This window comes from Sus scrofa, chromosome 1 (genome assembly GCF_000003025.6).
Source record: "Sus scrofa isolate TJ Tabasco breed Duroc chromosome 1, Sscrofa11.1, whole genome shotgun sequence".
NCBI lineage: Eukaryota > Metazoa > Chordata > Mammalia > Artiodactyla > Suidae > Sus > Sus scrofa.
Genome location: NC_010443.5, coordinates 250,229,893 through 250,243,171, shown reverse-complemented (window position 1 = coordinate 250,243,171; position 13,279 = coordinate 250,229,893). Strand labels below are relative to the sequence as shown.

The 13,279-nt window shown below is 47.7% G+C and overlaps 1 protein-coding gene across 1 annotated transcript in view; it reads left to right on the top strand.

The window, feature by feature from the left end:
* EPB41L4B (erythrocyte membrane protein band 4.1 like 4B) overlaps window positions 1-13,279 on the top strand; it is a 142,306-nt gene that overhangs the window by 125,726 nt on the left and 3,301 nt on the right. Inside the window, 3 exon segments of the mRNA XM_021067313.1 lie at window positions 3,500-3,616; window positions 5,807-5,875; window positions 12,542-12,687. Coding sequence (XP_020922972.1) covers window positions 3,500-3,616; window positions 5,807-5,875; window positions 12,542-12,687 — 332 coding nt within the window.

Below are 13,279 nucleotides of genomic sequence, written 5' to 3'. Positions count from 1 at the left end.
TCCCTAAAGCTGCATCACTGCCCTGGTTGTTTGGGCCAGAGCTAGAACGACAGGAAGCTCGAGAGAGAGGAAGGGGAGAGACTTTCTTGCCTTCTTTAAACCAAGTTCCACCAAGACACTGTTGGAGCTAGTTTAACCCTTGTGATTCTCAACCCTTATGATCCAGTCTCTGCATGGAATGAATCATGATCCAAACAGCCAGGAAAAATAATAGGGTGGAAAAAAGGTTCCTTCTTCAACTGGGGTCTCTTAAAATAATGACAGAAGATTAAATGAACACCTCCCAGGAAGACTTCTTGACTCTCTTTTTGCTTCTTAGTTCTCTTACAGCCAGCACTGCCCCAAGGACTTAGGTCCTCAAACGCTCCACAAAAATGTTCTTTCCACCTTCACGCTTGTAGCACGTTTTCCCTCCTTTCCCCGGATCTCTTCTTCTCTGATCCCCAGCTCTTTTATTATGTAACTCGATTTAGCAATCCAAGTCCTTCAACCTCTGCAGCTTTGCGGTCTGCCTGGAATCTGTATCACAGACTTCGTGATCAGATAAGGGTTTCTGCTGGGGAGGGATGAGTGGGGGTGGGAGGATGGGAAGGGAAGAAGAAGAAGGCAAGTGAGTGAAGACAGCACCTACTCTCCAGCTGGTGTTCTCCCCTGGGGTGCGGGTGAGCACGTGCACGGGGGTGGAGGGTGGGTGTTGGCAGGATGAGGGCAGTTGGAAGGAGGTCATCTGGACAGTCAATAATGCTGACCTTGGAAGGCAGAGTCATGCCCTCTGCTCCAGGTTGGTCACACCAGCTTCCCTCTTCAGGTAACACTGACCATAAGCACCCAAACCTTCTGTGTTCCTGATGCTGTCTCTTCGGGCTTGTCCCTCCCTGATGCCTGTCCTCCACCCACCTGCAAAGCCAGTCAGAATCCAGGTCTTGGAGTTCCCTTCGTGGCTCAGCAGAAATGAACCTGACTAGCATCCATGAGGATGCAGGTTTGATCCCTGGCCTCGCTCAGTGAGTTAAGGACCGGGTGTTGCCGTGAGCTGCAGTGTAGGTCACAGACATGGCTTGGATCTGGCATTGCTGTGGTTGTGGTGTAGGCTGGCAGCTGCAGCTCTGATTCAACCCCTAGCCTGGGAATCTCCGTATGCCACAGATGTGGCCCCAAAAAGACCAAAGACAGAAAATAAAATAAAATAAAACAAAATAGTATCCTATTACATGTGTTACCTTATTTCTTGAAGTCAGAAGTATGGGAACCCTAGGGATGCTCTTGTTTAAATTCACTCAGACAGGAGTTCCCATCGTGGCACAGTGGTTAATGAATCTGACTAGGAACCATGAGGTTGTGCGTTGGATCCCTGGCCTTGCTCAGTGGGTTAAGGATCCGGCGTTGCCTTGAGCTATGGTGTAGGTTGCAGATGTGGCTTGGATCTGACATTGCTGTGGCTCTGTCGTAGGCTGGCATCTACAGCTCTGATTGGACCCCTAGCCTGGGAACCTCCATATGCCACGGGAAGTGGCCCTAGAAAAGGCAAAAAGACAAAATAAATAAATAAATAAATAAATAATAAAAAAATAAATCCACTCAGACATATCTAGAAATCTGACTTTAAAATCTTAGGAAGGTCAGAGATGCTTGTGGCATGGACCAACATTTTTTTTTTTACCGTGAAAGTCCAATGCGGGGCAAAGCTTTAAGTCATCCATTATAATCTTCAGTTCAGACACTGGTGGCCAGTACACATTTTGTCCTCAAGGCAGAATGTCCATATTTCTTAGTGATTTATGCCTTAGATAGCATCTAGTAGAGCATAGAATTGATCCTGAGGTCCAGACAGAGCAGTGGGAGAGATGCCAAGCAGGATGGTAAAACCTAATTGCAGGTGATGAATGTGGACTCACTTGTTTCTGAAGAATAGATTTAGAAACAAATCAACAAGAGGGTCTCGACCCAGGGATTTAGACTTTGCAGATGCAATTTTTGCATCTCCCAAATCTGAATTATAAAAGAAGCCTGTCATGGAGTTCCCGTCGTGGCTCAGTGGTTAATGAATCCGACTAGGAACCGTGAGGTTGTGGGTTCGATCCCTGGCCTCACTGAGTGGGTTAAGGATCCGGCGTTGCCATGAGCTGTGGTGTAGGTCACAGACTCGGCTTGGATCCCAAGTTGCTGTGGCTCTGGTATAGGCTAGTGGCTACAGCTCCGATGGGACCCCTAGCCTGGGAACCTCCGTATGCCATGGGAGCAGCCCAAGAAATAGCCAAAAAGACCAAAAATAAATAAATAAATAAATAAAAGAAGGTTGTTGCAAAGGCCATTGTGAACAGTGGCAGTAAAATCCCCTTAGAGACAGTCCAGGACTGCACAGTGGTAAAGCGGGTGGAGTTAGATCAATACGGCGATGGAGAAGGAGGAGCCTGAAAGGTTCTTGATAATTTTTCAGTGAAACTTTCCCAGAGGCTGTACTTTATTATGGCAAGGCCATACCATCTACTTAAAACAGCAACAACAACCAAAAACCCTTTTGAGCTGGAAGATGCATGTGTTTGTTCTCTGGAGTGAATGGTCCTTTCCTGAGACCCACACTAACCCTGTCAGTGGCTCCCTCTCCTGACATCAGAGCATTTTCTCCTCGCCATTCTCATCCTCACTGGTACAAGCTGTTGGATCTCTGCGGGGCGCATGGCCCTATTGAAGGCTGGGGCGAGGGAACCCCGTATTCCAAGGGACATGGCATTTTCTCACAATGCTTGGCTCCTTTCAGCTAAGCAGCAAGCCCCCTGTCCCCTGTCCCCACCCACCCCCAGCCAGTGCCCATCCGAGAGGCCAAGGCCTGGGTCCATAGATGTGGAAGAGGGTATTAAAGCCAGTCTGTTTTCTGAACCCAGAGAGCCATGACAGATTAAATCTTCAGCTCTCTGTTTCTCCTCACTGATGTATCTCTTTCTGGGAGCTCTCTGTTGGACATGTACTCACCTCTCCAGCATCATGGGGACCCTCATTTAGCAGAGTGCAGGAGGCCACCAGGCACAGAAGACAAACACTCAGGTGTGTGGCCGTGGCTCATCTTGCCCCCGAGCCAGCATCCCTGACTCATCTGAGCGCTTTCTGGCTTGGCCTGAGTCGATGCTTCAGAACCCTCTGCAGCGCACCAGGAGGCTGCCGCCGGTCCTGTACAGTTGACACAGGAGATGGCGCCTACCTGCCAGCCCCGGGGAATGAGATTTTGCCATTGCCGTTCTGCTCAGATGGTAGAGGAGGCGGATGAGGGCCAGAGAGGAGGAGAGACGGCTGAGAGAGGAGGGAAGGGGGCGGGACCAGAAGCCAGGTGGCCAGAGGCTGGAAGGAGGCTGCGGGTGAGGCTGGCTTGAGAGCCGTCTGGAGCTGACAGATCCGTCTTGCACTGTGCTGTCTTTCTCTCCTTCCCCTCCCCTCCCCGTATCTCCTCTTCCTCTTCCCTGTCTCTCACCACCTCCTCCTCCCCTTCTCCTCTCCTCGTGAGCAGGCAGAGCCCGCCAGCGCCCCCCACTGTGCCCACTCTCGCTGTTCTCCTCCACTCTCTCTCCCCCTGAAGGAAGAGACCACTGGAGTTTGCATGCACCCTCCAATCAAAACGAGGCTGGTAGGTACCCTGGCAGGGAGAGGGGGCCCCCCACTGGCCTGCTGGGCCGGAGCCACCAGGCGGCGGCCCCATGGGTGTGCAAGAGCACTGGACCTCCAGAGGAGCCTGGTCCACAGGGGCTTCCACTCCAGGATGGGATGCAGAGTCTGGTCAGCCTGGTCAAACTGGGACCGGTGGCTGTGGTCCCGCCCCTTGGTCTCAAGGTCTCCAGAATGGTGAACAGCTTGTTTTCCTAGAGCCATGGTGAACTTAGATCCTTTTCCCAGAAGGGGAAAAAAATCTTAGGTGCATTTCTATTGAAAATTAAAACTTTTAAAAACTTGTCTATTCTCGCTATTTATCAGGATGACAATAGGAGTATTACTGCAGGACGTGAAAGGAATCACCCGTAATCCCAACCTAGCACAACTTTTTTTCCTTTTAGCATCTTTCTTTCTAATATTTATTTGTATTCATTCATAATTTACATACTTAAGTCATAGTATCCATAACATCTCTGGTTTTCCTCTTTCACCTAATGTGCTGTTGTTTCTAGCTTGCTCTCGTTACCACATTCTGTATATTCCATCCATTGAATGGTGCACCATCTACCTAACAAACTTCACTGCAGGATGTGTGCTTTGTTTCCAGTTTGTGACTATTCGAGGGAACACTTGGAGCTTGTGTGTCAGGGATTTTATTTTCTCAGGCCAGACCCTGCTGGGTTCAGTATTGCAGCTTTGCCTTTGCACCCATTCTAAAGGGCTGATACCAGTGGCAACACCAACAGAAGAATGAATGTGCTTTGCCACAGCCCAGCCACCCAGTGTAACTGTTGGAATGTCTTTTTCTTCTTTAGAGCAGATATAAAGTAATACTTTGAAGTGGCCAACGTTCATGTTTCTTTAACAGCAATAATAATCCTCTTTTCCCCATTTAGTTCATGATGGTCTGAGTCTTATCTGTATGTTACTTTTCGCTTTGTTGTTGCTCTCAGAACACCATGTTGAACCACTGGGCTTTGCGAGGAGCAAGGCTACCCCACCCCATCCCCAGTCCTTGTCTTGCTGTGCTGCAGACAGTCACTATTGGCAGCCTGATGTTTAATGAGACTGAAGGGAGTTCGGGTAAGGGGAGCAAGGGTTGAGCTGGACATCTCAGTGCAAGGACATTGGTGTTCCTAGGTCGGTTGAACTGAAACCTACTTCCTTCACTCAGAAACGTTCAGCAGAGTTGGGTCTGCTCATCCCTACCTCACCCTCATGAGAATGACCCAAGGCCTTCAAGTCGGTCCTCCAGGGTCCATAGACAAGACTCTAAGACACAATAAGATGGCTGCCTGTGGACAACGGTGGCCCCAGTGTCTTGACCACAGCCCTCCAGCAGGCAGTTTCTCTGCCCTGGGGGCCACAGACAAAGCAAGAGCCAGAGCCATCAGACCCCTGGGCCTACTGGCCCTTCTCTGGGCCAACTTAAAGAAATTCACCCCCCCCAACCCTTCCTCCAAGGCCTCCAGGAGGCCAAAGATGAAATGACCCAGAGAAAGAAATGGAAGCAAAGGCTCTTTTTGGCCACTGAGCAGTACCTAATTATGCCAGGGCACCCACCCTCTTTCAGAGCCTGCCACTGGGCCCTTCTCATCACCATGCCTTCTGTTCCCAAGGCCATGGCGGTGGTTCCCAAGGCCATGCCTAGATGGATTCCCTTGAGGTTTTCCCTCTATTGCCCAGAGTTTACAGGAAGCCCAGCAATTAAAGTGGACCGACAATGAATCCTTTTGGCCTGATTAGTCCGGGCCCCCTGGCACTCTGTCCACTCTGATAGACTGTGTTCCCAGATGCGCCCTCCCAGTGGCCTCTAGTCCACTCTCCACAGCTGCAGTGGAGCCATCAGGAGGTCCTCAGGGAGCCCTCATCTGCCTCATCATACACCCTGGTCACAGTCAGGGTGAGGTAAGCGTAGGTGCCCTGCGGACACAAGCCTCCAGCCTGTCATCCCTGTAGAGTCCTAGCCCCTAGTACAGTGATGGTACAGATACAACCGCTGGGCAACACATCTAGGGACCCTTGGTGTATTTCCTTAACCAGCAACACAGGCTGGGCGTGAGTTCCCGGCATCCTTCGGTTCAGTTTTAAAAGTGCGCTGCCAAAGATTTCAAAACGTTTATTTTCTAATCTGGAAGTAACACTCTTTTCTGTCTCTTTTTTGAAGATAAAAACATTCCCGGCTGATCCAGTGACCCCCTTTCCTGATCCTTTCATTACAGGGCCACAGTTTACAGTAAGTAGAGCCAGAAAACAGATCTGTGTTTTAAGACATTGTTCCCACGTGGTGTGCTTGTCTGTGGGCTGCCAGTCAGCAATGCCAACAACTTCTTTTGTTGATCTGTGATCTCTGCGAGGTTGGGGTTGGGGGTCCCGCATCTTCTAGTTATTTTATTTTATTGAGGTAAATATAACGTAACATAACATTAACCTTTTTAAATTTTTATTTTCATGGCCACACCCGAGGCATACGGAAGTTCCCTGAGCCAGGGACTGAATCTGAGCCGCAGCTGCTGCAACACCAGATCCTTTAACCCTCTGTGCGGGGTGGAGAATCGAACCCTCACCGCCACAGTGATCCAAGCCACTGCAGTCAGATTCTTAACCCACTGGGCCACAGCAGGAACTCTGAAATTAACCACTTTAAAGAGGCAATTCAGTGACATTCAGTGCATTGTCATACAACTACCACCTCTATCTAGTTCTAAAATCTTTTCATCACCCCATCAAATACTCACTCCCCCTTTTCCCCTTTTCTCCAGCCCATGGCAACCACTAATCTGCATTTTGCCTTGTTGGATTTACCTAGTTTGGATATTTTATAGAAATGGAATCATATACTATGTGAACTATTGTGTCTAGCTTCTCTCCTTGGCATAATGTTTATAAGTCTCATGCATGTTGTAGGAGAAATCAGTACTTTATTTCTTTGTATGGAGCAAAGATTGTACATATCTACCACAATTTGTTGATCCATTCATTCATTAATGGGTATTTGGGTTGTTTCCATCTTTTTGACTCCTGTGAATAATGCTGCTATGAACATGCTTGTGCATGTATTTGTCTGAGTCCCTGTTTTCAATTCTTTTAGGCTGGATCTGTATCTTGATAACAGTATGATTTAATTTGATTTTTAAGAATGTAATTTTTTTAAATTTTTTAAAAATTGGATTTGATAATGGTATGATTTTAGGTTACATTGCTTTACCACTCTGAGCACCAATCTCCTCTTATTTAAAGTGGAAATAAGAAGAATATCCTCTTCCTTGTATCCGGTTGAGGCAAGGATCAAAAGGGATCAAGAACTTGAAAGTACCTTACTAACCACAGACCATCCCACAAATGTCAAGCACAATTGTTGTTGCTCTCAGAGGCCCGGTGGTGTAATTAACTAGAGCCGGTAGTCATGACAACCCGCATTCCGTTACCACCGCTCTCTGTGTCACTGAGCAGCTTATTTCAACTCTCTGCAAACTGTTGAAATGTTTTAAAACATTTACATGTTGTAGTTTCCTCATCTGCAAAATGAGAGCGTTCGATGATTTTCAGGATTCTTTTCAGCTGCTCAACTTTTTGCTTTAAAGAAAAGCTTCTGCAGAAGCTCACTCTCTCATGAGCAGAAGTGGGGGATCCAGGCTCCCCTGTCTTTCCCCTCATGCTCTCCTCTTCCCAGGGAGCAGAGAGTGCGATTCGCAGAACCAAGTGATCCCTGAGGCTCCTTCAAAGGCCAACCCAGAGGATCTTTGAGGTGGGCTGTCAGGTGACCTAGGGGTAGCTGGAAATGCGGTCTCATGAGTGATGATGGTATTATCTGAGATGACTCTGGCCACCTGAACAGGGAGGGAGTCAGCAGTGGCTGATTCAGGTTTCAGAGGATGAACAGAAGTGGGAAGGTGTCCAGCAGTCCATGCAGAGGTAAAAACAGGTTTGGAGTTCTTGCTATAGTACAACAGGATCGGCAGCGTCTTGGAAACTCTGGGAAGCAGGTTCGATCCTTCGCCCGGCACAGCGGGTTAAGGATCTAGTGTTGTCCCAGCTGCGACTTAAGTGGCAGCTGCGGCGCAGATTTGATCCCTGGCCAGGGAACTCCACATGCTGTGGGATAGCCAAAAAAGATAAAAGAAAAAAAAATCCATTGTAGGGTTGTGATCTGCTTCCAAAACTTGCCTTTTAAGAACCAGAGGGCAGAGACACGGGGGCTGGGCCAGGCTGTTAAGTCCTACTGCCCCGACATTCATCTGGCCCCTGCCGTCTGGCTGGACACAGTTCCCCAGCTGGAAGCTCCGGCTCTGCTTCCTCCACAGGCTGAGGCAGGCACTCTGGCCTGCTGCCCAGCCTTGGCAGTGCTATGAGACACCCAGGGAAGCCCTTTCAGAAAAACTAGGGGCCAAGAGGGAGCAGGAAGCCAATGTCAGAAAGCACACCAGGGCTTTTAAGAACTGGGCAAGAGTGGCTTGAAGACAGCTGGAGAGGCAGAGGAAACAGCATGAGCCAGAGTCCTGGGGCAGAGGGGTCATCCCACATTCAGGGGACTGAAATGAAGGCCACTGGGCCTGGAAGGCAGCAAGCAAGGATATGGGGCATGAGAGGAGGAAGGGGAAGCAGGCAGAGACAAACCCTATAGGACAAAACTGCATTTGCTTTGTAGGCCCAAGTAGGGCCCGATCCATATCCTAAGAGCAATGGGAGGCCTTTGGAGGCCCTGTGATGGTAGTGGGAGAAGATCTGGGTTCAGACAGAGAAGACTCAAGGCAGTAGCCTAGAACTCTGGCACAGTGGTTCAAGGGAGAGAGGGCAGAGAGCTCAACCCAGAGTGGTTTTGATGATGGTGGAGGTAGAGAGAAGTGCCCAGATTGGGGAGATTTTTAAGAGACTGGTAAGGAATTGGATCGGATGAGGGAGAGGGAGGGGCAACGATGGCGCCCATATGTCTGACTTGCAGGATGTGGGTGGAGAGGGGGTCCATTCCCTGAGATGAGGACATCTTCGGGAAGACTGGATTGGGAGGGATAATGACTTTCCTTTGGTCCTGATGTGTTAGAAGTGCCTTGGAAACATCTAGATGGAAACACCAAATGGGCAGGTGGACGTCCAAGTCTGTAGCAGGAGAGAGGACTGGACTGGAGATCATAATTAGGCAGCTGGACGGTGACAGAAGCCAAATTCATGGGCCTTAGCCTCTTTATTTTCTCACCCCTGTGTGTCATGCTCTTCACCTTGCTGCAGGGTTGACCTCTTCCAAGGCCCCCAGACCTGTCCTGATCACAGTTGTGGGGATGTTCAGCCGCTTCAGGGACCTCCACACACAGTTATTCTGGCAGTTGATCTAGGATCGACCTTGGGTCTGGTTTCAACAACCAGGCTCCTTTTTTGATCCGGAGACCAGTTCCTACCTTGTATTTGGCCCTGTTACCTGCATCTCTGCTTGCTACTCAGCCAAATGCCTTGGTCTATCTAAGATGCCTTACCTCTGGCCAAATTTCTGGCCCATGTTTTTCCTAACCTAGTCTGTCCCTGTGTCATCTGCTTTGTTCCAGCAAAAGTTTGTTCATTCATTTCTTCATTCAACAAATATTAAGAAGATGAGCAGTCTGGGTTAAGATTTAATAACATGAGTAATTTTCACCGCTCCCTAAGATCATTCCTTTTTTTTTTTTTTTGTCTTTTTAGGGCTGTACCCACGGCATATGGAGGTTCCCAGCCTAGGGGTTGAATCGGACCTGCTGCTGCCCACCTACACCACAGCCACAGCAATGCTGGATCCAAGCCGCATCTGCGGGCTGCACCACAGCTCATGGCAATACCAGATCTTTAACCCACGGAGCGAGGCCAGGGATCAAACCTGCATCCTCATGCATACTAATCGGGTTCGTCATTCTTAAGTGAAGCTGGCTCTTTTTTTTTTTTTTTCCTACTTTGTATGGCATTGAAGAATTCAATGACTATAAGTAAAGTCTGATGCCACTGCCTTGATTCATGCTAAGGCCCGGGTGCTTTTACCAATTATTGACTTTGATGTAAGTGTTAATTTCCCTTTTTCCAGAAAGAATCAAAATTGACATCAAAAGCCCAACTACCACCCATTTTACTAAATCAACAAAATAATTTCTTTTTTTTTTTTTTTTTGTCTTTTTTTTTTTTGCTATTTCTTGGGCCGCTCCTGCGGCATATGGAGGTTCCCAGGCTAGGGGTCGAATTGGAGCCATAGCCACCGGCCTACACCAGAGCCAAAGCAACACAGGATCCGAACCGCGTCTGCAACCTACACCACAGCTCACGGCAACGCCGGATCGTTAACCCATTGAGCAAGGGCAGGGACCGAACCCGCAACCTCATGGTTCCTAGTCGGATTCGTTAACCACTGCACCACAACGGGAACTCCAAAATCAACAAAATAATTTCTTATCCCATTTCATGTGTCAGGAAGGATGCGCTAACTTATGCTTTATAATGACAAATTGAGGAGTTCCCTGGTGGCTCTGTGGGTTAAGGATTTGGCATTGTCACTGCTGTGGCCTATGTCACTGTTGTGGTGTAAATTCAATCCCTGGCCCCGGAACTTCCTCATGCTGAGGGTGCAGCCAAAAAAAAAGACAAATTGAATGTCCTATTCATTCTGCATGTCTGACATGTGTAGGCTAAGCACTCTGATCTTTGTTGCCCTGTTTCTGGAACCAAGGCTAATAGAGCAGCTGCCATCTGGAACATTGCTAGTCACAGTGGCAGAGGGGGAAAAAAAATAAATAAGAAATCATAGACTAGCACTTAAATATTCCAATGGAAATAAAACACGGCACCTCAGCCCACATTTCCTCGGCCAAAGCAAGGTGCGTGGCTATTCCTTAACTTCAGAGTGGGATGGGGCAGTCTGATCCTACCTCGTGCCTGGAAAACAGTTAGCTGGGATTTTCTGGTGAACCACACAAGAGACTAAACATCCAAATGTTTATGAAACTCCCTGTGACAAACATAGCATGCTAGCAACTCGTGCTCCCGTTCTCACGGTCCATTCTTTGGCATTGCTCCAGCCCAGGCCGGGTCAGTTTTTCCTCTAGAGGCAGTTGTAAAGTGAACAGGGGCTTGTATTTCTTAGCAACAGTCTTTCAGGACCTCTCAAAAATTAGTTTCTCCCAGAAGTTCCCATCATGGCTCAGCAGTAACGAACCTGACTCATATCCACGAGGATGCAGGTTTGATCCCTGGCCTTGTTCACTGGGTTAAGGATCTGGCATTGCCGTGAGCTGTGGTGTAGGTCGTAGACGTGGCTTGGATCCAGTGTTGCTGTGGCTGTGGTGTAGGCCAGCAGCTGCAGCTCCAATTCGACCTCTAGCCTGGGAACTTCCACATGCCCTAAAAAAAAAAAAGACAAAAAAATTTTTTTCTCCCCATCACTTGATACCCTTATAGAACTACAACTGTACTGTAACCTGGTATTTTTGTGGTTTTCCGTGTTCCCTAGAAGGCACAGCTCATCTTATGTCTAATCACTAGGAATATATTGCTCATTTGATGATCAAAGCTTCTTCTTTAGAAAGCCATGTGAAAAATACCTCCAAGTTTAGGGCCAGAAACAAGCATGAAAAATCAAGTTAGCAAATATATAGCTGGGGGAATTCCCTGGTGGCCTAGCAGGTTAGGATCCAGCATTGTCATTGCTGTGGTTCTGGTCACTGCTGTGACATGGGTTTGATCCCTGACCCAGGAACTTTGACATGCCATGCTATATATAGCTGGTACTATTGAAGGGATATAAAACAAACATGTACACATAGAAAAAATGCTGTAAGGAAATACACTGACATGAAAGGATTATGGACTTTCTTCACTTATACTTTTATATATTTTCTGAGTTTTCTATATAAAACAATAAGTGAATCTTGCTTTGTAATTAAAATAAATAAATAAATCATCCTCTCCAAATGAGACAGTGTACTCTGGACCAGCAATTCTCAAACTTTACCATGTATCAGAATCATCTGAAGGTCTTATAAAACACACAGATTTGCTGGACTTCATCTTCAGACATTCTGATCCTGCAGGTCTTGAGAAGTGGCATTTTCTCCAAATTTCAAGGTGATACTGATGATGCTAGTCTGGGGAACCATACTTTGAGAACCACTTCTGTAATGGTTAAAAAAAAAAGCATCCATTATGAAGTCAGCTAACCCTGGTTCTAAATACTGATTCTTTTGTTGTTGTTGTTGCTATTTCTTGGGCCGCTCCCGCGGCATATGGAGGTTCCCAGGCTAGGGGTCCAATCGGCGCTGTAGCCACCGGCCTACGCCAGAGCCACAGCAACCCAGATCCGAGCTGCATCTGTGACCTGCACCATAGCTCATGGCAATGCTGGATCCTTAACCCACTGAGCAAGGCCAGGGATCAAACCCGAAACCTCATGGTTCCTAGTCGGATTTTTTAACCACTGAGCCACGACAGGATTCCCTAAATACTGATTCTTAATATTTACTAACTGTGTGACCTTGGACAGATTACTTAGCCTCTCTGAGCCTCACTTTCCTTTTCCATAAAATCACTTCTCCAATGTGCATTTTTCCACCTTTTAACATCTCTGAAATAGAAATGTTTATTACAACAGTGGGCATCCCAAAGTTTGAATGGTCACCATTTTCTTTCTCTGTGGCACATGCACAAATGGTGCCTCTCACAAACGACGGTGTCTAACACGTGATAAAACGTGATCTCTACCTTAAAGATTGTCAAGAAGTAATATATATAAAGTGCTTGGCATAGTGGCTGGCACTAAAATGGTTTACTAAATGGCACTCGATTAACTATTATTAAAAAATAAAAGAGACCGTATGGAAAGGTTTAGGGAGTGGCTGACAGTGTGAAAATGGAACCCAAAGTGAGATTGATTTCCTTTTTTCCATTTCCTCTCCAGGCAGACTTTAGAGACAGTAAATTACAATGCTGTCCTGGCCAGTCTTCCCCACTGATTCCAGCAGCGACCCTGAGGCCTTTGACAGAGACCGTGTCCACAGTGCAGACGATCTACACCACTCGGAAGCCTGTTTCTCTGGCAGCCAGGTGAGTCGGATCAGCAAGTACCAGCCGGTAACTCTGGTGACAGCGAAACCAGGCACAGGTTGTAGGTACACTGCGTTTGTGACATCTGCAACCTTCTTATTCGTTCTTTCATTCGTTTATTCTCTATGTACTTACTGAAATGTCATCAAAGGCGAGACAGTATTCCAGGTGCTAGGGATGTAGCGTGAACAAAACATATGAAAGTGCTACCTTTATGGAGTTTACAATTTAGTGTTGGGAGAGGGGAGACAGACATTAAAGAAGTGTGTGTCTGTGCGCACGCGCGTTCATGTGTAGCACTAGTGACAAGTGCTATGGAGAAAAATAAAACCATGAAGGGCAATAGGACAAGCTGGGATGGCTTGCAGGTGGTGTTTAAGCAGAGACCTGAAGGTGATGAGGGAGCAAGCTGCAGATATTTGGGAAAAGAGTATAGCAGTCAGAGGGAACAGCCAGGGCTAAGGCTGCTAAGGCTTCTGAGGTGGAGGAAGCCTGGCTGAGCAAGAGTAAGGGGACCGGTGTGGCCAGAGAGAGTGGATGACAGGAGAGGTGGCCCGTGAAGTTGTAGGTTGGAGCCAGAATGTGTGAAGCC